Below are 23,749 nucleotides of genomic sequence, written 5' to 3'. Positions count from 1 at the left end.
TTTAGAAATAAACTTTTCTTGTGTTACTTCTAAAAACTACAGATTCTTAACTCTGCAACAGTTAGACAGAGTTGGTTACAGTTAGGCCCTCAACAGTCAGCAAAACAAGTCATAAAACAATAAAAGAGGCTGCCTTATCAAGAGCATCCCAGCACTGTAGTTCCATTACAATCAGTTTCCTTTATTTTATCTTATCATGTCAGAGGCCAACTGAAACCAAGTCCACCTATATAAAAACACCCCATCAGACACACAGTAGTTTCCTCAGCACTTCACAATTCCCCCCAAGGTATAGCGTTTTAACTTTTTATTTTTTCGGATCCCAGACACAGCGGTGTGAGGTAGTTAGCACACAGTTTGGACGTGTAGAAAACATTGCTTGTTTGGAACACATCAGCAGAGAGGTAGAGTTCATAGCTGTTCATAAGAGTTTAATTTAATCAAACCTCATTTTACGGATCTAAGTGGCTCCTCATCACTAGCCAATTCACCATTTTATTTAAATATCTGAATTTTCGGAATGAGGATCCAAGCGGGACACAGAGGCTGCTTTAACGCACCAGAATGCAAATATAAATAAAAGCCTGACTATCCTGAGAGCCTAGCTGCAGCGAGACCTTTCTTTCACACGGATTCCTGGATGTGCGTTGGATCCGACTTTGCTACCCGCACAGAGCGTTTCTGACAGTCGGGCGCTGCTATACAATAGAGAAAAGCAATAATACACCGTGTTTCTCTGCTCCAAGGTAAGGATGTCTGTTATACCCAGCGCATAAATGTCTCTGTGTTAACGCTGATTATTCAAACCCTGTTGAAAATGTGACACATTTGTTATCCAAAAACATTTCCTCTAAATTTGCAAAGTTACTGATTTAAAAATTATATTTTTGAATTTTTAATTGCATGACAAACATACAATAGACTCTTGAGCATATTTATATAGCTAAATACACAATGGTATAACCGTGCTAAATAAAAGAGGCCCAAGTACCAAAGCACTCTAATGCAAGCCTCTAAACTGCATGTTGATAAGTACATGAAGCGTACCTCTACAGCTGAAAACAGATTGTATCCATACTTTGAGGATCTGCTGAATTGTTTTTAATGGCACTTTTTTTTTTTTTTTTGATGAACTGCGGATGATGATGAATTCCTCTTTATTGTAGAAACAGTCCCTAAGCTGTTGTTGCTCATACTTACTGAGTTCCCTAGCTACTTCCTTACTATGTCAGTAAACTTTTTGAAAAGGAAGCTGCTGTAGATTTAAAGAAACACCTTAATTGAAGCAAAGGCAAAAAAATTGGAATGAATTTTATGTGACTGTAAAGCCAACAATAAGTGAAAATCCAAAAACGCCTCCAATCCTAATGATCTCCCCCTCTCTCTCTGTGTGTGTGTGTGTGTCCTCACAGAAGGAAGGTCACGACAGGAGCTTTTTTCAATCAGTTTTTTACAAGAAGTGTAGCTCATACAATGGTATAAATGTATTATTTGCGATACTTTATAAATATGAACCTCTAAAGATTTTGAGTTCGTGCACATTGTGAATCAAGAATCTAAATATTTGTATCACAATGATTTCTATAAAAGCAATTTTGTTTATGGGGATAATGTGACAAATCTTTTGTGACCCTATTAATGATCAATGGTAATTAAAGAGGAACCCTGGCTCTGGACATTTTCATGACAAGTGACAGCGCTGACATCTACTAACGAGAGAACATGTTTTATCATCATAAACACGGTGATAAGACGCATCGTTAAAGCGTCACTTCAGTAATGTTGACTCATGTTTTTTAATAGATGACTTAAAACACTAAACTCTAATTTCTGTGGTTATTTTAAGTTTACAGAATATAACATGTGGTAAGACGACGAGTTTTACTTCTCATGTTATGTGTATCTATTTATCATGTATGCTACTTTGCTCTGTGGACTGTAAAATGTTTCATTGTGTTCATGAAATAAACCAGACTTTCACTGTCTGCATCTTTTACTGTTTTTCTGCTTTTGTTCACTCCAAGTTTGACAAAACCTACAGATATCCAGAGTTAACTCGCTAACAATGTGGAGCAGTCTCAGTGTATTTAGCTGCTTTTTCCCTGAACACAACCAATCGAGAGAAACGCCTGTAGGCCTCACTTTGGTCATTTTGAACGCTGAAGGAGATTTGTTCAATAGACACCTTATACTAGCGTTTCCTGCACTTAATCCATCACTACTATGTTCTATATAAATCCAGATTCCTTTTATAGTTTGCAGTGAAATTTGTTAAACCGTTGCTTAATGGGACAGAAGTACAAGTCGCTCTTTACTAACACATTTGTAGATGAGTTTAATGCTGAACAACACAGCTAGCAGTCTCACACACTCTTTAGGTTATTCAAGTTTTGTGTGTGTAATGGTTTAGTCTATCAAACCTTACCCTTTTCTCCTCAGTATCACAACAGTATGACTCCCAAAGTACGGCTCAGTAAACAACCTATGATTCTAAAGCCAGAACAGAAAGATACAGTTGGAAGATGAATGATTGCGTTTTTATGATGTGTAGTAAAACGACCCCCTCTTCTTCTTCTCTGTGTTGTTCTTGTTCTTGTGTGTGTGTGTGTGTGTGTGTGTGTGTGTGTGTGTGTGTGTGCGTGCCTTAGAAGTCAAATAATACATTAGCCATACTTAAAAAAACATCTGAATTTCATTTAGAACTGAGATTCTAAGTTGTAAGGAGGAATCTTATGCACAGCCAGAAACATGTTTCCCCACTTTCACAATGCTGAGGTGCCAAATCCACAACCCCCAACAAATGGTTTATTACACGCAGGTGTGAAGGGCAAGCTTTACTTACACAGCCTCACACACAGTAGATTTTTAAAGTTTTTTTGGGTACAGTGGTTTAGCCACAGATGCAACATCCACTTTTGATAAAGATCACTCCACCTGTTTATTTCTTAAGAAATTAAGCATCTTTATTAAGCTCTTATTTATACATGTCTACACATTAATAGACACCGTGTGCTCTGAGACATTATAGTCTTCTACTTCTGCTTCCATCGGTTTGCATTTTAAACTCCCAGCCTTTCAGGTTGTTATGAACGGCTTATATTTCTAACATTTTGTGATGTAAAAGTGAACCATGTTTTTTTTTTTTTTTAATTTTCTGTTTGATGGAAGGACTTAAGACACGAGTTATTTAAACAATTCTAAATGACCGTGTGATGGCCATAGTACTTTATGTGGGCCAAATGTGTTAAGGATAATGTTTATCAATGTAAAATTGCAAAGAACCTTTGAATAGATTATAACATTTTGTAAACAGATACCTCAGAAGCTGTACTGGTAGATCTATGTATGTAAGGTAAAACTTTCCACAGTACTTCCACTTAAGTAGCTAAACACATAAAGTCACCCTTACCAATAATCCACTGCTCCTTGAAAAAAAGTAGCACAAACAGACAACTGACTGAGCAATGATAAGTAGAGCTACCCGAGGCCGATACTCAAGCAGAAGAAAATTAAAAGTTGTTGTTTTTGTGGCTCGAAAAATTAAAGAAAGTATGTTTAATAATTCAACAAGACCCGCACCTTCAACACATGTACATTCAAATTTTGGAACAGGCTCAACATTGCTGCTGTTCAATAGTTTTTATCCGTTTGAAAAAGTCATTTTACGGCTTTAATGTTTCCAGCTGATAAGGAGAATGAGTGCGTTTCAAATGTGCGTCCAAAGGCTTTAAACATCTGCTTTGTCTGTAACGACAGTATCAAACTACAGAGCATTGTTTTTACTAAAATTCAACATTTTCCGATGAAAATTTGGCTACTTTTTTTTTTCTTTACTGTAACACGCACCTCAATGCCATTTTTAGGATATTCTTGGTGATCACATTTTTTTCATATTTATGCTTTTGGCACTGAGGGTATCTAATACGCATGTTGTCACTGTGTTTGTACTACCAGCTGTGAGGGCTCTGCTTTTGCTTTGAGCAGTCTGTTTTTATTTTGTCTCGTGAGTGTGTGTGTGTTTTTCAAACGAGATCCTCGTCAGTTTGATTTTGTTACCACAAACTTTGTGTGAAGTTCACAACAGAGGTAAAGAGATTTAAACACCCCAGTTTAAGGAGGCAGGCAGGGGTTGGACCACCTGCACAGGGCTGGTGAAGCAGAGAGTGTCGGGGGGAGATGTGCAACAGAAGCAGAGGGAACATTTTACAAGATGATAAATGGCAGATTTAGATGATTAAGGATTTGTTGACAAGATTAAAAGACACGTCCGTCAGAGTTCAACAACATTACAGTTTGATTAAATAAAAAAGTTTTTAGACTACACAAGGTTCATTTTCTCCTCTGATAGTAATCATATTAAACATGTCAAGAAAGAAAGAGTATAAAGAAAATAGTAAATGTGTGTCTAATTAAACTCTTCCTGTGAGCCTTACATCATCCTTTAATATGTTTGGTGTTACAAACTTGAAGAAGCACGGAAAAGATCATCAGACATTAATCTAATCAGTTTGCAGCCTTCATTCGTATTGAAAAGTTGAAATCTTCCCTGCTAGACCCAAGTGCAGCGTTTAACACCGTCGGCCAGAACATTTTATTACAGCTATTATTAAATGGAGAGTCCTCTTCACACACTGAGGTTAATTATGAAGCTCCACAGGCTTCTGTGCAAAGACCAGTTCTGTTTACATTATACGTGCTTTAGAAGACATAGCATACCACAGGTCAGCTCAGCAACATTTCGACTTTGGCTTGTTTTTTCTGGTTAACGTTAATTACGTAATTTAGAATTAAAGTTTAGTGTTTTTAGCATTTAGGATGGCCGTGGCGAGTAACTCAAGTGCTGTAAACATTTCATGAAACCTCATCAAAAGTTATCTGAGTTGGAAGGGTGGCTGTTAATAAGCCATTCTTAAGGAAGGAGAACAGAGAAAAATAAGGCTGAGGTGTGCCAAATTACACAAGAAATTGACTGGAAAAAGAAATCAGCTGTAATATGTCTTATGGAGTAATGAATCCAAATTTGAAATATGCATGGAAGAGGTCCGAAGAGAGATACAACAGTGAATGTCTATAGCCGTCTTTAACACAGCGTGGATACTCTACCGTGCTTTGAGGCTGGATTTCAGCCAGTGTTGTTGGAGCTCTTATCCAAATTAATCAAATTATGAATGTAGAAAAGTTCCACCAGATTTTGATCGACCATGTAATACCACGTAGTGTCTGATTGGCTTCAACTTCATTTTTCAGTACGACAATGATCGCAAACATACTGCCAATGTAGTCAAAGTATGCCTGGATGAAACAACGCATCAGTCATGGATTGATCTCTCCAGGGTTCGAACCTCAAGATAATCGAAGCAGTGTGGGATCATCTTGACAGAAAACAAAACAAAAGGCAGCCAGCATCCAAAGAAGAGTCTCGGATGTCTTTCAAGAAGCCTGCAGAACTAAGAAATTACAAGAAAGCTTACCTATTAGAGTTTAAGCTGTGTTGAAGAATGAAAGGCAGCTTTAACTGAACAAAAGGGGAAAAAAACCCCACATTGACAGCTAACTCAAGAGACAAAAAGCATTAGAACTCAAGTCATTACCTTACTTAAGGATAAATAAGTTAATTAATTACATTAATGCATAAGCAGAAAATAACCTACAGTAACTGCTTTGCGATATGGAAGTGCAAAAGACAACTGAAAGGGAGGATAGTTTCTATATATGTGGTTTCTATTAAGGGACAGAGGAACGATAAGAAACGATAAGAAATCAAGGACAAGGAGTGTGGTGTAGATAAGTGAGGAAATCCGATCATTACTACAAATTTAGTTGAAATTTAAATATTTTAACTATGGTGCCTCCTGTGAGGGCTGTCTGTTTTCCACATTCTGCAACGGTAAAATACGACTTAGAGGCGGATATTTGTTTTACTTTATGGGCAACAGTTGTTCTTGCTGTTGACAAAACTCGCCTCATGGTTGACTCTGAGAAAAAAACTCTTTCCCACAGAGGGGAATAAACTTATTCGAATATGAGCTTTTTTCCACTAAGACTTGTTTTATGGGGAGATGTACGAAATTATTTACCGGGTTACAAGCAATGATAATATCGGATGTTGACTCCTCAGCGTCATCATTTTCTATCTATTGAGAAAACCCATTGTAAAAGTAATGAAGAAAAAAACTCTACCAAGGAGCAGGCTGTGCAAAAGCTACCTCATATAGATGTTTTAATAATAATAATAATATTTTTTGGGGGGCGCGTTATAGGTTATAAGCATTGAGAAAAAACTGATATCTGCTGTCTCACTCCTCCTTGACCCGCGGTGTGTGTGTGTGTGTGTGTGTGTGTGTGTGTGTGTGTGTGTGTGTGTGTGTGTGTGTGTGTGTGTGTGTGTGTGTGTGTGAAACAAGATCGCCTGTCGCTGCAATTATGGTTTGTTTTTCAGTCTCTCAAAAGGAAAAGTAGTATTCACTAAGGGATATTTATTCGTTTTTTACACATAGGCAGCCTGTAGGTTACAAGCGGATAGAAAGTTCTTCTTTTCATCACAAGCTATGGTGTATCTTAAAGGTTTTTTTTACAGCGTCTGTATTATAGGAAAATAAAATACTATTGAAATCTCTACAGGAAGTCACTCTTTATTTCCATTACAAACGCCGGTGCAGCTTAAGAAAGTAAAATTACACCCGCTATTGTAAAAAAAAAAAAAAAACAGAGAAAATTGTCATAATATTGAAACAGAATTCAGACTATGAGTTTGCGGAAAACTAGCTGCCGCTCTGTCTCTCTATACATCACAGAATCATCTGCTGCATCACCGCTGTGCTTAGGGAACATGACGCATCAGGTCTGAAAATGACTAGACACTTCCGGAGTATTTCCGGTAGGGTCATAAGGTCCGGATCGAGGCCTTCCATAGTAAATATGCTGTATTTGAATATGTCATATTCAAAGCCTTCTTCTTTGGGAGAGCAGATCTCATCGGACACAGGAACGCTGCTGGGCTGCAGAATGAAAGGTTCCATCTTGTGTGTCTGTGACTTAGAAATTGTGACGGACTCCTCCTCTCTGCTTTTTATTCTCCTCCCCTGCTGCAGTCCCTCCCACTAAAAACTTTTTTTCCCAACAACAGATGGCGCTCTTCCGGAGGTTTCCCCCCTCCCTTCTCAGGATGCAATTCGACACGCTTAGCAACAGATGGCGCGCTTCCGGAGGTTTCCCCCTCCCTTCTCAGGATGCAATTCGACACGCTTAGCAACAGATGGCGCGCTTCCGGGGTTCACCCCCCCTTCTCCGGATGCGATTCGTCACGCTCATTACACACTTCCGGGGGGGAGGGGGGAGGTCAAAAGGTCGTGATTAGGGCCATCAATCACTTCGGATTAAATTTTGTCATAAGCTGTATGGGATTATCTCTCTACCAGCGCTCTATTTGACAGAGATAAGCCTGTATTTAACCGAAACTTGATCTTTTTAACTTACTTTAATCTACAGGGATTAGAGTAAGTCTCTAACACGCTTTATTATCACTAAATGTATTTTATGTATTGCATTATGTTGTGTATCCCCCCAGCGCTGCAAATCGCTACCTTACCATGGTGGAATAGTTTGTGTATCCCAGGGATCCCAGGGGGCTTTTGCCCCCCAGTAGGGACTCCCATGGCAAACTGGTCCTATGGGAGGGCCCAGACAAAGAGTTATTAAGGAGTCCCCTATAAGTATACAAACAAGGGAACAGTTCAGCCTGCCCGGGAAATGTTTTGCCTTTGTTCTGCAAGAAGCTGATCATCATACAAGGGCACAAAACCCTAAAAAGGATAAGGGGCTAAGCTGCTGGGTGATTACCAGTCTGTACAATAAAGATGGATGTAGCTTCTTGGAATGGAGAGTATAAAACATGGACGTGACCACCATTTTCATTTCTTGGAGCCAGAACATACCTTATATGGGTGAAGAGCTGGTACATCAAATTGCCAGCTAAAGCTAGCAGGGTTGGTTTGCAAGGGACATTCATAAACTGTACTGTCACACATATTGGTCAACTAGTACTAACATGTGCTCTAAAAGCCATCAAAAGGAAGAACACATCAAAGTCCCTGATTTTAACATGGGAGCCTCAGTTTGAGGCGTCATGACCAGTGGGTTATGTCCATCTTTTATATACAGTTTCGTGACGACAGACCATAACGCATGGACACAGCCACTGTGATGCCGTTGGCCAAAGCCGTCTTGGTTTTCTGGAGTCTAATGTCATGTTTGAATGAGTTTTTCATCATATTTAGACGAGAGAGGGAGCACTAAGACTAAGACACAGGTATTGGCTAATTAAACACACAGCACACCATATTATTTGGCTGATCACTGCATTAATACGTTTTCTGTCACGCCAATGTGATGCTGTGTATTGTTTAGTACCTCTGTTCCTGCATTTTTGCTAGGATGTGCTATACTGTACATCTTGGTCATCCACAATAAAAAAAAATACAGCTCTTATGCTGCAGTCTGTTAATGTGCCGACATATTTCTGCACTGCAGAGTGTACTGCAAAGCACAGATTCATCTAATCCTCACAATGACCCTGTATCTACTTCTTGTGCTTTTCTTCTGCAGTGAGTTACATTTTAATCAGTTGACCTTGAAGAGCAATTTCATAAAGCAAATTATTTTAACCGAGCGTTATAAAAAGTTATTTAAACTGAAACTGTAGCCTGAACCACTGCACCACCCTTATTGTCTTTCCTATTTCATTATGATTGTATCCGTCTCTATATATGAATGAGTGTGCTCTGGTGGCGAAATATGAGTCAGATGCATGTCGCCGTCTCAGGAAACTTGATTTTAATTTAGAGCCAGACTGACCCTGCAGCGAGTGAAACTCATTCAGAGGAACTGATTAGATTTTTACCAAATTTATTGCTGTTAGTCACAGAAATGCTCTTTTAATAAAACTCCCTCAAATCTCAGTTTATAAACTCAGTTGGTGTTTACCTGAAGACGGCAATATTAAGGTTTGGGAAATGCAGACTTTGAGCAGTTACAGTTTCTCATTCTCTAATTCTCTGCGGCTCGATGGCTTGACAACATGTTTTTTTTCTTTCTTTGTGTCTGAGTAAACACACAGCCCATCCTCAGAGACATTAGCAGCTTTGACAGGCTGCCTTCAAGTAATCTCGGGATGCTGGTACAGCTAATAAAAACAAGCGGTGCGTCCTAATGCAATTGCACACAAATAATTAAATAAAAACAGAGTGAAACTGGATTTTCCAGAGCAAAACAATTATATAGAAACTAGAAAAAGTTGATTACCCACAGCCTATTGTGAGTCTTTGTAGAGTCAAGGCAAATGGCTCAAAAAGCGTCAGAACTCAAGGGAACCGAGGGCACAAATTGTGGATAGTCTTTACAAAACTGCCCATTGTGAGAAACAAGCTAAATTGCTCAGGCAAACTGCTTTGATTCTGTAGTTTCATTAAGACATGCGGCGTCCATCAGTCGTTCCACTTCATGCAACATTGGCAATCTCAAGGCATCAATATAGGTAATACTGTGATTGGTTAGAGCTATTCTTCTATACTTTGTGAATATTGGCAGGCTGATTCTGGCTGATTATTGTTACCTTCAGTTGAATATGAAGAGACACTGATATAGATCAATTTCTCACAGAGGCTAAAGGTAATGTTGTGTTTAAGCTTTTTGCTTTTTCAGAGCCAGTCCCTCATTCTACTGCTTGTGCAGCTTTTTCTCTCTCTCTCTGCTTTTTCTTGTGTTACAATCACAAAAACAGCAAGCAGACCATCCCATTCTTTTTACAGAAAAGTCCATTAGTGTTTCTCTTCAACCTCTGCTTATTTCTTGGTCGATTGTATGAGTGGCCTTCTTCAAGGTTTCTTAAAGAGGAGGAAGGAAAGGTTGCTGCTGAACAAGCAGCAAGGCAAGACTCTAGCTTTGCCATAAAGATGTGAAAAATTTACAGCTAATGCAAACGGCAGCTTTTCTTGTGTTTGATGCTGGAGAAAACACACAAAAGTTTAAAGTGTGAACTCCATTATCCAGCTCAGATTTCTAGAGTTTAATACATCAGAGGAAAAATATGTCAGACACAAAATATAGTCGCAGCTTGTATGACAAGAACAGCATTTCCATTTAAATGTTGCCCACCTTAAAAACGATGAGAAAAAAAAAGTCCCTTTCGAATACGACATGATTGCATTTTTAGGCCTCTTGAGATTTTAGGTTTCAAGAATAACCACTCTGTTCAAGATTGAGGCTGATGCAACAGAAGCCAGTGTGATGTGTGAAACATGTTTATGGAAATTTATGGAAATGAATAACAGCCTCTTTCATTTTTCTGATTGCAAACGAGCCAAAGAGAGGGATTTCCTCACCGTTCACATCCTCACTGACCATCTGACAATACTACAACCAAGCAGCCTCCAATGAACCACTTATTCATTATGAGAAATTTACACCATCCTGTTAAAAGAATGTATTTCATCGATTAAAAAAAGTCAGTAGAAATGCAGAAATATATGTTTAAATCTACAGAAGTCATTCAATTAAAGTCTTCAAATATATGACCTGATTTTTTGAGGGTAGATGCAACTGGTAAAGCTCAGGATAACTAATGGCTCAATCACACTAGAGTAAAAGTAGGATAGCACCCTCTTGAGGTTTTTTGCTGTCAGGCTCTATTACAAGTAGTTATAGCATACAAAGGTGGAGGGTGTTCAATCATCAACCTCTTGGAAACCAATTTTGATTGCAAACCAGTTGCACAGGTTGCCTAGTGGGAGGCAACTTGTCTCCAAAAAAATTGCGGTCTGACTCGGACTGACTGCAATAAGTCTCAGACAGACTGGTGAAGACTTACAAATAGTTGCAAGGTCTGCCTGCACCAATGGGAACAACTCATCTGTGAAGGCGATATTCCTACATAAAGGTCTCCATGTCATTTTGCAATCTTAGCCTTGATCTGCAGCAAATACACATCTATTTGTGGAGAAATTTGTGTTTCAAACCTATGAGTCTGATTGTAAGTATTTAATATGAATTTCTGTGCATGCAGATGGCAACGGATTTGCAATTTTTTCCAAGTTATCACAGTTAACAGTGCTCGCTGCGTTATCACAGATGTAATTGCCAGCATAACCCGATTCAACAGACAGCAGAACGACTCCATCTTATTCCCGTATTTAGTGCAACTGACCTAGCCAAGGCCTTCGAAGCAACGATTTCAAAGGCAGCAAAATCACAAGTCCATTGCAAACGGTAACAATGATTTTGGTTGTGCTGCTCTCTGTTAAGATTAATGGTTTATGTCTTAGTGAAATTTTGTATTACATTATTACCTTAAATGTTACACAACATAACATAATAAATGAAATATCTTTATTGGATAAAGCGAGCTTCAAAATTTGTATTTGATTTGATAGATTTAAATCGAAGTTTTCTCACACTCTATATTCGCCATGGTCTAAAGAAAGAATGTGCAATACACACTTTGTAAAAACCTTCAGGACAGAGACAGGACAGGAACTAGAAAGTTTTCTGAAATTAGATGAAGTATAACGTTCCATCAGTTTTACTGGAAATGAGAATTCAAATTTTAAGTAACAGAAAGGTCATTCCTCTGATTATGTGACAAACTGAGCCGTGTAGGAGTATGTTGTCCGACTTAAGTTAGCACAACATGTAACGAGCAAAGACTTAAACATGCCAGTGTGTACCAACATCCTTGTTTTTTGGGGGTTTTTTTTAGAATTGTTGTCGGTCAGTTAATGAACTACAAACAAAGTGACAGACCGCACCTAAAGCTGTAACTCTGCATGAGCTCGACATGTGTGGAGAAAGGAGACCCGAAGAACTGAAGCAGAGCATCGATACAATAAAACACTGAAGTTTAACACATGAGACTGAACTGATCCAGTATCGCTGCACTGTTTAGCTGATGTTTAGCTGATGTTTAGGTAGATGTCTGACACATTATGGCACTCATGGTGCCTTGTTTTTCTGCGTCTCTACACTAATAATAATTTACTAAAACTATTTGCTAACACTAAACAATTCGCAGAATGCATGAGTGCCTTTAATACTTACTTAGATTAAATGTTAGGTTACATGTTTATTCATTCATATTCATATGTCATTATGCTAATAAAGAATTTTACTGCAAATAGATCAATTGCATAAATGTCCTAAAGAACATACCTACATGTATGTTTTGGATTTATTCGCAGAGTGGTTTGAAAGAAGTCGAGTTATGGAAGCCAAATAGTCCAAATATGTTTCTCCCTGTGATATCTGCCTCATTTACATTCATGTCAGTAATCCAGTCACAGAGGGAAAAAATCAATTCAAGAAACATTTATTTTCCACTTTTTTCTGTAAGAACATGATTTTTCACTTCTTGATCATGTAGATTTTTGTAACACACAGAAGACATCTGAAAAGGGAAACACGAGGAGGGGTTCATCCCGCACAAAAAGCACAAAGGATCATTTTTCAGCTCAAGCAGATAATCAGCCTTTAGTGTGGAATGATGGAGCTCTCAGGGGGTAGTGAGATGAAAATCTAACAGAGTCCCAAATCTAATTATTATTGACCTTTAGAACAAAGAGGTTACTGGAGGTCAGGATGTACAGTCTCTCATTGGTCGCTCTGAAGCCCAGGATTGGTTTGTCGGAGTCCAGGCTGGCCACCTGTTGCTTGGCAACCTGTCCTACCTGACGGCCCTGTTTCCTGTTGAAGAGGACGGTCTCCACCGGGGAAGGCTGGCGGTAGATGAATGCACGGCGGAGACATTCACACAGTGAAGCGTAGGAGAAGTTTGGAGCGCAGGTGGCAAACTTCTTATCTCGTTTGGATGCCTGGACATAACCTGCAAAAATAAATAAATATAAGATCAGAGACATGCAGGGACAGTTTCTAACCTTCACTTTATACTGTCTCACTGAAATAAGGACACAGAGTGTTACTCCAGATAAGCTTGATTTATAGTCCTGTGTTCTGTGACAGCAGTACTAATACCTGCTTGGAAGCTAATTTGGTTTCCACAAGGATGAGCAGCATTTTTAGGACAGAAGGACTCTAAAAGACAATTTAAACTCACCAGTCCAGAAACATTAAGACTAAAAGCCACCACTTTAAAGTGTGGCGGGCCACATAGTGCAGCGTCTATGTGCGGGACAACAGATGCCATAGGGGAGTTGACCGATGTGCTGACATTAGCTTAAAGTGATCTGATGGCATCTAACAGCAACCTCTGCAGCTGTAGCAAAATGCAGAATGGCTCTTTGAGACTCTTTGAGGCTGGCTCCAAACACAAGTTAGCAAAAATATGAAAACTCATATTCATCTTTATAGCAAATCGTTCTGTGCAAGTAGCATTTTTTAAATAACTTACTTATTAAATTTGATAAAAGTCTCAGGTTGCAGGAACTAGCTGTCTCTTCACCTCAATTAATTCAAGTCACTGAAGTGGACATGTCGGCCATATCCATCCAATAAGTCCGTGCTTCAGATTAAGTGAAATTCTATTATTTAATTTATCTGTTAGTCATTTCTGTGATCTACAGAACTACATTAGACAACAGCTGCCTAAATGGCAGGGTGGCCAGCTGGTGTAGCTCACGTGGGTCTTACAGGTTATAAAAACTGGCTCAGATGAACTGTTCACCTGGCATCATTTGTTAGTTTATGTTTAACATGCTCCATTTTATTTAAGTAAACATCCTGTGTCGACTTCCACGTATAAACAGATAGGTGTGTCTGTGCTGGACTTGGCTGATAACTAAGGTACAGTTATGGGTACGCTGGTACAGTTTATAAGCGCAGCTTGCTAGGCTTAGCCGATAACTTCCACGCTTTCAACTAAATATAGTCACGAGGAAAAGATGGAAGAAGTAATAAAGTAATAGTGGAGGCTTAAAAAGCCACAAGCCAGAGGGTGATGTCACAGTGGATATATCCTCCTTCTCTCTGTGGAGGAAACCAACTACTTAAATTCTAAGACAATATCTTTGTGATGGCATGATTGTTTCTGGTTGTTGGAGTATTTCTCTACCTCAACAGCTAGTATTTGAAGAAGCGAGGAGATGGAGCTGCTAGTGAGAGGAAAAGAAATCTTTTTTTTTTGGTCTTTCAGGCCTGGAAATAGCACAGGCGTGAAGTGCTGTAGAGTGCTATGGCACGGTGTGTCGATATGTGGTTGGCCTAGCTGCTGCTGGCGTGGGCTTGAACATAGAGAATAACACACACACACTGTTCCACAGTCATGTGTTTCTGACTTAATGCACATTCTCAGTAAGAGGCACTTACATTTTGAAATAACTGAAGTAATTCAGAACCACAAAGGTTGTGAATAATCTGTCTTATCTTTGAATCTCACAAATGGAAATATTTCCCTTATGAGCCACACGCCCCAAACTACAGATAAACAAAGATCACATATGGCATATGAGATTGTTTTGAGTTTCTACACAGTACGTTTTTTTCCTGTATTCAATGTAATTATTGTTAGGACGAACAGGAGGGAAATGCAGCTCTTTTCCGTACCTGCTGGTCCAGGACTTGAAACTAACTTGTTACAGGATCAATCTACCTGCCACTACCCATAACCCTACTCTCTCCATCTAACAGCCAAGCGTAAAAAGGTTTTTGTTTTTCCTATGGCATAGTTTTGCTGCACAAAGCTCCAGGCGCGGATCCAAATCACAGTATTGGGTGAAGAGAGGTTTAAAAATCTACCCCGGAGTAGCAATGACAAAAACACAGCTGAGGAAAAAGCTAATTGCAGGACGAATAAGAACTCAAGTGAAGCTAAAATATTTCAGTCCCCCCAAACATTCCTCAGAGATCCATGTTTTTAGAAGGGTGTTCAATACAGAAAGCAGACGTGTGATCAATGACCCAGAGAATTCAATTAGCTAGAAAGAGAACGCACCACAGCAGACATGTTCAGTTAATAGTTACAGATACTGAAAAGGTCTAAATAGATGTAACAGAAAGAAAAGAAACAGTCACTGATTCATTCATTATTTAAGTAATTTATCAAATTACTGTAAATACAAAGAATTTTCCAGTTTCAGCCTCTTGAATCTAAAATCAGAGACAATTAAATTCCTTTAAAGATGCCCCCTTTGAAATTTGGACAATTAATCAATAAGTCAGTTAGTTTGGCAGTGATGCTTTAAATCATGTTAAAAGCTGAAACACTGACAAAGCTTTTCCTTTTTTGGCGGCCTGTCCAGGACAACAGCAAGGACAGGCTCCAAAATCCTGAACTGCATAAGTAGTTAAGAAAATGGATGGATGGACGGTTCACTCCTTAAGCTTTGAACAACATAAGTCTTTGATCATTTGCTTTCACTGAACTGGAAATTGCATATTTGCCAAGGTCACTTCAAGAAGACCAAAGAGCTGGGCCAAAAGCACGAAACAGTCATTCTTACTCATCTGATTTATAAAGATGTTTATAAGTGTCGAGTCATTTTCATACTGGGAGATGTGCACAGGCCTGATTTGCACTCCCACAGTTTGCATTCGTCCGTGTAGCTGCACTAGCTATTACATCTGTCAGTGTGAAGCGCTGCAAAGACAAACAGCTATTTCAGCTGTGTCAGTGAGTTTCTGCACCTGCAGCAAACCGGCTTTCATTAGCCGTGTAAACCTGTAAAATCATCAATAGTAGCGACATCCTAATAATCAGAATCAAATACAGAAAATGCTGAATTCTTCATTGGAAAACACTTTACCTATATAAACTACATAAAGTAAAAAGACCACCGCATAGAAAGAAACAGTTGGATGTTAATGAGAGTTCATGATTATTCGTAAATAACTGAGTTACTAAATGCCCCTCTAATTGCACCTAAGGTTTCCATCCACCATCGTTTATTTTATCGTCTCATCACATCAGCCACATGACTCTAGAAATGTTAGACAGTGCTGTAAAGTTTCATTTAGGTGAGTGCGTGTAATTGCTTATAAATACCAGGTTGCTCCAGTACGCCTTCACATATGTACACATTGTTTGTACATCTGCTTCCTGATATTAGTGACAGTGAGACTTTATTGTTCCTCTGCTGCTGAAAAACATCTTTCACTCTTGCAATCTGATGAGCCACTTCCTGCATGCCTAAGATTTCCCATCTGACACCACAGCAGTTCAAAAACGCAAAACCAGCAATTTCTCTCCTGCAGCTCAACATTTGTCCTTAATAAAATTAGCTTGTGTAGTTGTGTTGTGTAGCAGAGCCTTAAGCAGCACAATCAATACTAAACACACTACAGGTTTATAGATTTCAAATCTCTGAAAAGTATTATCTAAGGAAACATATCAAACACACACAGATATATGCAAGTTAAATATAAGAGGTTTTAAGAGCTTCAAAACACCAATCATGGAATGGAAGCACACATTAACCACGCTGTGGTTTCATTATTGTGAAAATAAAAACAAAAACAGCAAAGAATTTTATTTTGAATAACTTATCAGTTGTTGTTTTTTTTCAGTGTCTGATCAAGGTAGAAAAATAGTTCCAAGACAACAGTTCAAGGTTTCACTTCTTAAATGTAGCCAGGGCACTGTTGTTAGACTTCCTAGTAAGAGAAAGTCTGAGTTTAAAACTTGTTTCTGTTATCTCTTTATCGATTTGAAAAAAATTTAATGAACCAAACCTTCATAAAAGAAAAAAAAACAAAACACTTCAGTGGTGACTCAAACTGGTGATGTCCAGCTTTCGGGCCCATACTTTTCCTATAGAGCTGACTTGGTTTAAGATGCTGACACCGAGGAATAGGAGGGGATGGCTTTAACAGTCTAATGCAGGGGTCAGCAACCTTTAACACCCAAAGAGCCATTTGGACCCGGTTTCCACGCAAAAGAAAACACTGGGAGCCGCAAATACTTTTTGACATCTAAAATGAAGATAACACTGTATATATTGTTTTTTACCTTTATGCTTTGTGTGAACAACTAAGGTGTGCTGCTTATGAAATCCATGAAGTGCTATTTTATTTATGTAATTAACACATGTTGAACTCTTAAAGAAATATAACAAAACGAAAAACACCCAGCTGAACTAAAAGGATCCATGTAGCAACAAAAACTGTTGTGAGCCGCCATCCTTATATCGCCTTTGGGCTTTTGGAGCCTTGACCTGACTTTTAAAAAATAATTGGAAAAAAAGCACTATGCTGCTACAAAATGAAAAATAGATATTTGCAAAAATCTGCCTTTGTGACCAGTTTTGATCCTGGAGATGATCTCAGGGTTTCAACCATCTTCACTAATGCTGGAAGCCCACTGGGGGAAGCCGCTGGACCAAACTGTGACTACAGCACATTTCAGAGGCAGATCTTTGCTCCTCTAACAATATGTTCCGAGCCTTATTTTTCTTTTTTGAGCAGATGAGGCAGGCAGAAAGTCAAACAGAGGAAAAAGCTTTGAATATCCAGTCAATTCTCAAACTACAAACACTCTTAAATGGCTAAAAAGGATGGGCACCAGTACAGTTTACTGATTGACCAGGTGCCCGTATGCCTTACGGCCCAAAAGCAGTGGCTGAAGTTCGAGTCCGACCTGCTGTCCCTTGCTGCATGTCTTTAACTGCTCTCTTTGCCCAAAATTAAAATAATAAAAAAAAAGGTTAACAGGAAACTTTGTAGCAGAGGCAATGTAACAGACCTGAGTCCAGGGGGGCATAAATTAGGTTTCACTTTTGACTGAGACTGCAGATTTGTACACTGGCAGCTAAAAGCCTCAAATCCTACCACATCTTATTGGATTCCTTTACAGTGACTGGGGAATCCATGACAGATCTCAGAACTCATTTTTAGCCAATTCGCTTTATGACATTGTTTATAGTCATGCTGGAAGCCCCCAGACTGAGGCCATAAAGGGATGCAGCTGGTTAGCGACAGCACTCAGATAGGCTGTGGCTGGTGTTCAGTGTGACAAGAAAAGTTTCCACGCCATCACAGACCTACTGACACCAGCAGTCTGGACTGCTGAGACAAGGAAGGCTGGTTCAGAAAGGATTCATGCTGTCGAGGGGAAGTGACTACCATCTGCAGTCTAGGGCTGAACGATTATGGAAAATAATCTAATTGCGATTTTTTGCCCCAATATTGCGATTGCGATGCGATATGCGATTATTTTTTAAGGTCTTTGTCTTCTGTATTATTAAACAAAGACAAGCAATACATCATATAGTATGGCCAATACTATATTACATTAATTTTAAACTGTTCTTTCCTGGAAGACAGACCTCTGTTATGATGACATGAGGTGATGCATGAATTGATGACTGACATTTTTATTTAACTTCTTCAATCACAACAGTATATTTGAACATACACAATAGTTTATTTTTAGCTTACAAACATCTGAGCATAAAGTGCTGACAAGGAACCCTGGTGTAAACATTAAAATGAAAGTCAGTACAATGTGCAGATTGCAGAAATATACATTAAAAAAAATCAGTGGCTTTACCACACTCAGTTTTTCGACATCTGTGAACTACTAGACAGTCATTCAATTAAAAAATAATATTAAATAAATAAAACTAATAAATAAAAAATACACACATCTTACTGATCTCTGCAGTCAGTAACATTACACATAAAGTGCAAACATAATAGCAATTGTATAAACACACACACAAACACGCCTTTAAAGTTTAAAGGCGTGAAATTGGACGGTCTAGCCTTCTGATTAGCGTCACCGCTGTCTCGGTGGAGTTTAATAAACTCGGCCGTCTGCTTCTTGCTATCTAAAATATAACCAGACACTGGTGTAAATTCTCGACTGTCTCAAATCAAATCAAATCAAATCAAATCACTTTTTATTGTCACATCACATGTGCAGGCACACTGGCACAGCACATGCGAGTGAAATTCTTGTGTGCGAGCCCCACAAGCAACAGAGATGTGCAAACACAACAACACAAACGAGCAAAATACAAGAATGGCCAACCTGAAACTAATAAATATATGTACAATATATAATAGTGTATGCATTTTTCCTACGTGTGTGTGTGTGTGTGTGTGTGTGTGTGTGTGTGTGTGTGTGTGTGTGTGTGTGTATACACATTTTTACAAATTAAATAGTAAAAAAATAAAATAAAATAATAATAATAATAATAAAATATATAAAATATACAGAGTTGAATATGTGCATACTCATACTTCTGTTTAATAAGTTTTCTGTTTGACGTTTAGTCAGCTGTGTGAAAACCAAGGAGGAACCCACCCGGGGGATTAATAAAGTTTTATTTTATCTAATCTAATAACTTTAATCTCAGCCAAACCGATTTACTCACGAACAAACAAAACACTGAAAAAAGCCCAACAATAACATTTTTAGGTTGTCTAAGTGACTTATATATTACGTTTAACCCGAGCAGCGAAACTCCGCGGTGATCTGAAAATGATGTGCCGGGAGTTGTGCCGTTCTCGGCCGCATCAGTAATCCTCGAGCTCCCGGCTAGCTGTCGAGCTGGTGGGTAGCAGACGCCTCTGAAAACGTCGAAGCACTTTTGCAAATATGGGATATCTTGATAAACCGAGCAGATATTTGATGTTTACACAACTACTTTCTCGCCTGAAAATATGTTAAAAGTTTATTTTGTGACCCAGAAAGATTAGTATGAGTAATTTTAAAACTTAGTAGCGGCCGCCATTGCTGGAAACTGGAGTTTGGCTGGGCCGCGCTATGAATTCTGGGATATGGTAGTAATTTGGACAGCCTTATAATCGCAGTATAATCGCAGCCTTTGCGGTTAGAAAATTGCACTTGATCATGTCGCGATATTATCGCAAATGCGATAATATCGCAAATGCGATATATCGTTCAGCCCTACTGCAGTCTGGGACAGAAATTCAGAATTACCAGATCAGGATGCGTTCTCTCCAGTATTTGTACAGTTTCTATGAGTCTGTGCTTCCTGTGGCCACAAATTTCTATTGTTTGCCAACAAGAATTGAGGTCTTCTTCTGCTTGCTTGGCCCATCTGTCTCCAGACTTCAGATCGGCACAGATGAAGAGCTTTCCTCTCATCTTCTCATCAACAAAGCATTCCTTTCAGCAGAACTGCCCCTTATATAATCCCACGTTAGCTCTACAGACTGTTGTGGCAAACAACAAATGAGCATTTTGGATCAGACCAGCCTGTCTACTACCAACAACCATGAGAGAACAGATGAGATTTACCTTCATTCAGATGTCTGATGTGAACATTAACCCCTGACCTTCATCTGCATTTTATGCATTACACTGTAGCCTCATAGGATAATTGTACAGGTGTTCCTTATGTGTTTGGGTTTAGTGGGTCTATAATTGAGGGAAATTCACAGAGTAAGTGTTGCAACTTTAAACTCTTACCCAAAGCATTGAATGTGGCGATGTGCTCCCACATGTTACCGGGTTGATCAGGACGAGGCTGCCAAACGAGAGCGTCCACGTCATGTCGGAGGCAGAGGCACGGCATTTCGGATGGGTTCGCGTCAACCGTGAACAGGTACTGGTGACTCCCTAGATTCACCTGGAGACACACAAACATGAGGGTTTTATGTTGATGTCCCGAGGTTGTAGAGGTTCAGCAGCAAAGACAAAGGTGGTGATGGACTCGTGAAGTACTGTGATTTTTTAGTTGTACGAGGTGATTTCTTTCTGATCTCCTCCACTGCACGATGCAGATAAAACAAAACATGAAATGCTATTCCCTGTATTTTGCATCTTAACCTGAGTTCAGCAGGTTTGTTTGTATTTGCCTCATACTAAATTCTGATTAATGTGCTTGTCCTAACTCTGTGTGGTTTGCTGCTATTCTGTTCCAACTCCATTTGTTCTGGAGAGAAAACGACTGTTGTTATGACATAACTCCTTTTCGGCATCTGACTGTTCACACTGATTCCTCACTTGATGAAAACTGCCAACTTGTCTCAGAGGCTGTCAGGCGGCGTTGTCCTCCCCATCTCAATACACTTTTGACAAGCATTCAAAACGCTGCATAAACCAGCTCATAAGCTGGTGGATGATTGTAGCAAACAATGAAGAGCCATTTAGGAAGCCGTCATCTCTCCTCTCTAAAACTCATTTTCTTGCCAGTTGTGGTTGACTTGGAGTGTGAGGCTTTGGTACAGCCTCTGTGTGTGTTTATGTGGGGGAGGTGACTGATAACGATGCCACTGCCTGCCCTGTGACATGACTAGTGAATACGAAACAAACAGTGGAAATACAAATAAGCGTACCAAATTAAATTGACTTAAATCACAAGTTTGTGAGCTGCCAGAGGAGGACGAGTGCAGGTTTCATTAATTTGAAGGTTACTGCATGTGATCTCATTGATTAGTTCTCCCTCTCCCTATAAACCATTTAATGTTACTACCATGGATCTTGTAGTAAGTAAGCAGTCAGCGTGACTACATCTGATGAAAGACTTCAACAGGGAGTCAGAGGAACAATGACCTATTCAGGCCTAGACATATAAAAAAGAAAGCCTGTGATAAGATACTGAGTAATCTCTGCTATAAAACAGTACCACTGCATACCAATACATGCTTCACATTTGAAAACATCACCGTTAAACGCAGTTTCAGCTGTATTAAACTATAAAAGTGACAATTAGCACTACATTGGCTCAATACTGGCTCTGCTGACTAATACTGACATACCAACATCCAGGGTTTCTGCATACAAATTACATGCCTGGTAGGATCACTACCACCTGTGGCTTTTAATATATGAATCAAAGAAACATTTTTTAGACCAGAGTTAGAAGTTAGCTAATGGTAAGTCCTTAAAAAATTAATCACATAACCACACACTGTAAGGTTTATGCAACAGCTGCCATAAATTAACAGTACTGGTAATTATCAAAAATTAAGTTCTGTTTCTGTAGCTCTTTGATTGAAATTACTTTTTTGTAACTAAAATATAATTATTGTTATTATCCATGAATTTCAAATAGCACATTATTTTTTCATTCAGATGCCAAATTACAGACATTTACTTGCATCCCAGAACATAAAAATTAGTCCCAGTGGTTTAACATGCTTGACTGATTTCTAGGGACCCGAATAAAATTTGGGTTTAAAAATGTGAACTCAGTTTGCTATTTGCCTAATAAATAGCATCTTTTTTTTTTTTAAAGATTTTTAAAAATCTGTTTTCTTGTTTTTTATTACATGTGGTCTCATATATTTGTTAAGCACTGTAGGCGAACCTGTTTTTGCCTGTTCTTAGCATGATTATTGTACATAAAACTACCTACGTGTGGATGAGGTAAATAAAACTATTTTCAGAATACTAATATTCTGCTGCTTGTTTCCAGGAAAGGAAAAAAACAAAAAACAGAAAAACAATCTTAAGCCTTTTATTGCATTATTTTCACAAACACCTTTCTCTGCAGGGGGTTCAGGTCTCACCTTACAAGCTGTGGCAATTTAAACCCAGACAAAAAGTAAACAGAGTGACACTAAAAAGATTATAGAAATAGTGATTGTATTAGTATTGTATTGTATTTTGTATTGTATTCTACTTTAGCTTCTTCACAAAGCCTTTATTGAATAAGAAGGATTTAACTGAAGGGAGCAGTGGATTATCCTTCTGAATCCAGAATTCCTGCTAATTCCTGTATTAGCTTCAACACGGAGATACAATATTCACAACTGAGAGTGATAAAAAAAAAATGTAAAAGAACAGGCGGAGCTCTTAAAGAAACAGAGGACTTTTGTCTGTCAGTAGGAAAGGTTCAATCTAATGCAGCAACAGTATAGGAAAGAATAAGGTGAATGTCTCACTGTCTCATCTTTTCTTCCTTCATCTTACGTCAGTTTTCCTGCATCTCCACAGAACGTGCACATAAGAAAATGCATTAAAAAAAGGCATTAAGGCCACTGAATATGATTAAGAACCGGGGGTGGTTAAGTTGCCACAATACATACTGCTTAAATGGACCTAAAGAGAAGTGCTTTATGCATTCAGATCGTTTTTGTTTGAGATGTTCTTTGGAAAGGAGAAGTTTATATAGAATATATACAAGTATTCCAAGGCACTTACTTTCAAACGACATTTAAAATGCATTAGTTTTCATGTGTAATCTAAAAGAAACAACCTCCCTGATGAAGGCTTATAAACTGAACTTGGCATTTTTTAAGTTAAACATAACTTTAAAAAAAATGGAATGAAAACACAATGAAAAATGTGTCTTCAATAAAATAAATTAATAAAAAAAAATGGATGACTTGTTTAATTATTCTTTATTTCTAGGCTGAGGTATTACCCTTTCATTTCATCATGATGTCACCATAGCTCTGTGAAAAGCCTTCAGTTGATCCAAAACACTGGGACTACAAAATCATATTTCTCCATTTAAGCATCTCTTCACTAACTTTTTGTAAAATCCAGAATACAAAATAAAACCCTTCTCCCTTAATGACCAAGCTCCATCATATCTTAAATATCTCATAGCACCATATTATGGCAACAGAGCAGAACTTAGCCTTCAACTATCGGGCTCCTCCTCTGTAGAATCAGCTAGTTCGCCTTCCTGCAATGTCAACAAATGCCATTTTTGTCACATCTGCAAGCATAACTCAGTTACACAGCAGGCCTCCTTTTGTGTCACTCCCAATTCTTGACTGTCAATCCCAACTTCCCATCAAGAGAGATGATTTTACTCCAAATCATGATCCAAGTATTTATTGCCTACATTTAGTGTGAAACAAAACAAATGAAAAAGAAGCAAAAGAG

The 23,749-nt window shown here is 38.6% G+C and overlaps 1 protein-coding gene across 1 annotated transcript in view; it reads right to left on the bottom strand.

Annotated features, from left to right (window-relative positions):
* Window positions 1–12,372: 12,372 nt before the first annotated feature.
* The window catches only part of nudcd1 (NudC domain containing 1), a 52,113-nt gene continuing 40,736 nt past the window's right edge, over window positions 12,373–23,749 (bottom strand). Inside the window, exons 9-10 of the mRNA XM_085346359.1 lie at window positions 20,378–20,537; window positions 12,373–12,871 (exon numbers count right to left, since the gene is read on the bottom strand). Coding sequence (XP_085202485.1) covers window positions 12,582–12,871; window positions 20,378–20,537 — 450 coding nt within the window. The 3' untranslated portion in view covers window positions 12,373–12,581. The remainder of the gene's footprint in view (window positions 12,872–20,377; window positions 20,538–23,749) is intronic.

The sequence above is a fragment of the Diplotaxodon limnothrissa genome, linkage group LG22, assembly GCF_057381915.1.
Source record: "Diplotaxodon limnothrissa isolate DT_005_m linkage group LG22, D_limnothrissa_male_GT1.1, whole genome shotgun sequence".
Classification (NCBI taxonomy): domain Eukaryota; kingdom Metazoa; phylum Chordata; class Actinopteri; order Cichliformes; family Cichlidae; genus Diplotaxodon; species Diplotaxodon limnothrissa.
The sequence above is the reverse complement of the archived record's forward strand: the minus strand, read 5'-3'. Positions and strand labels throughout refer to the sequence as shown.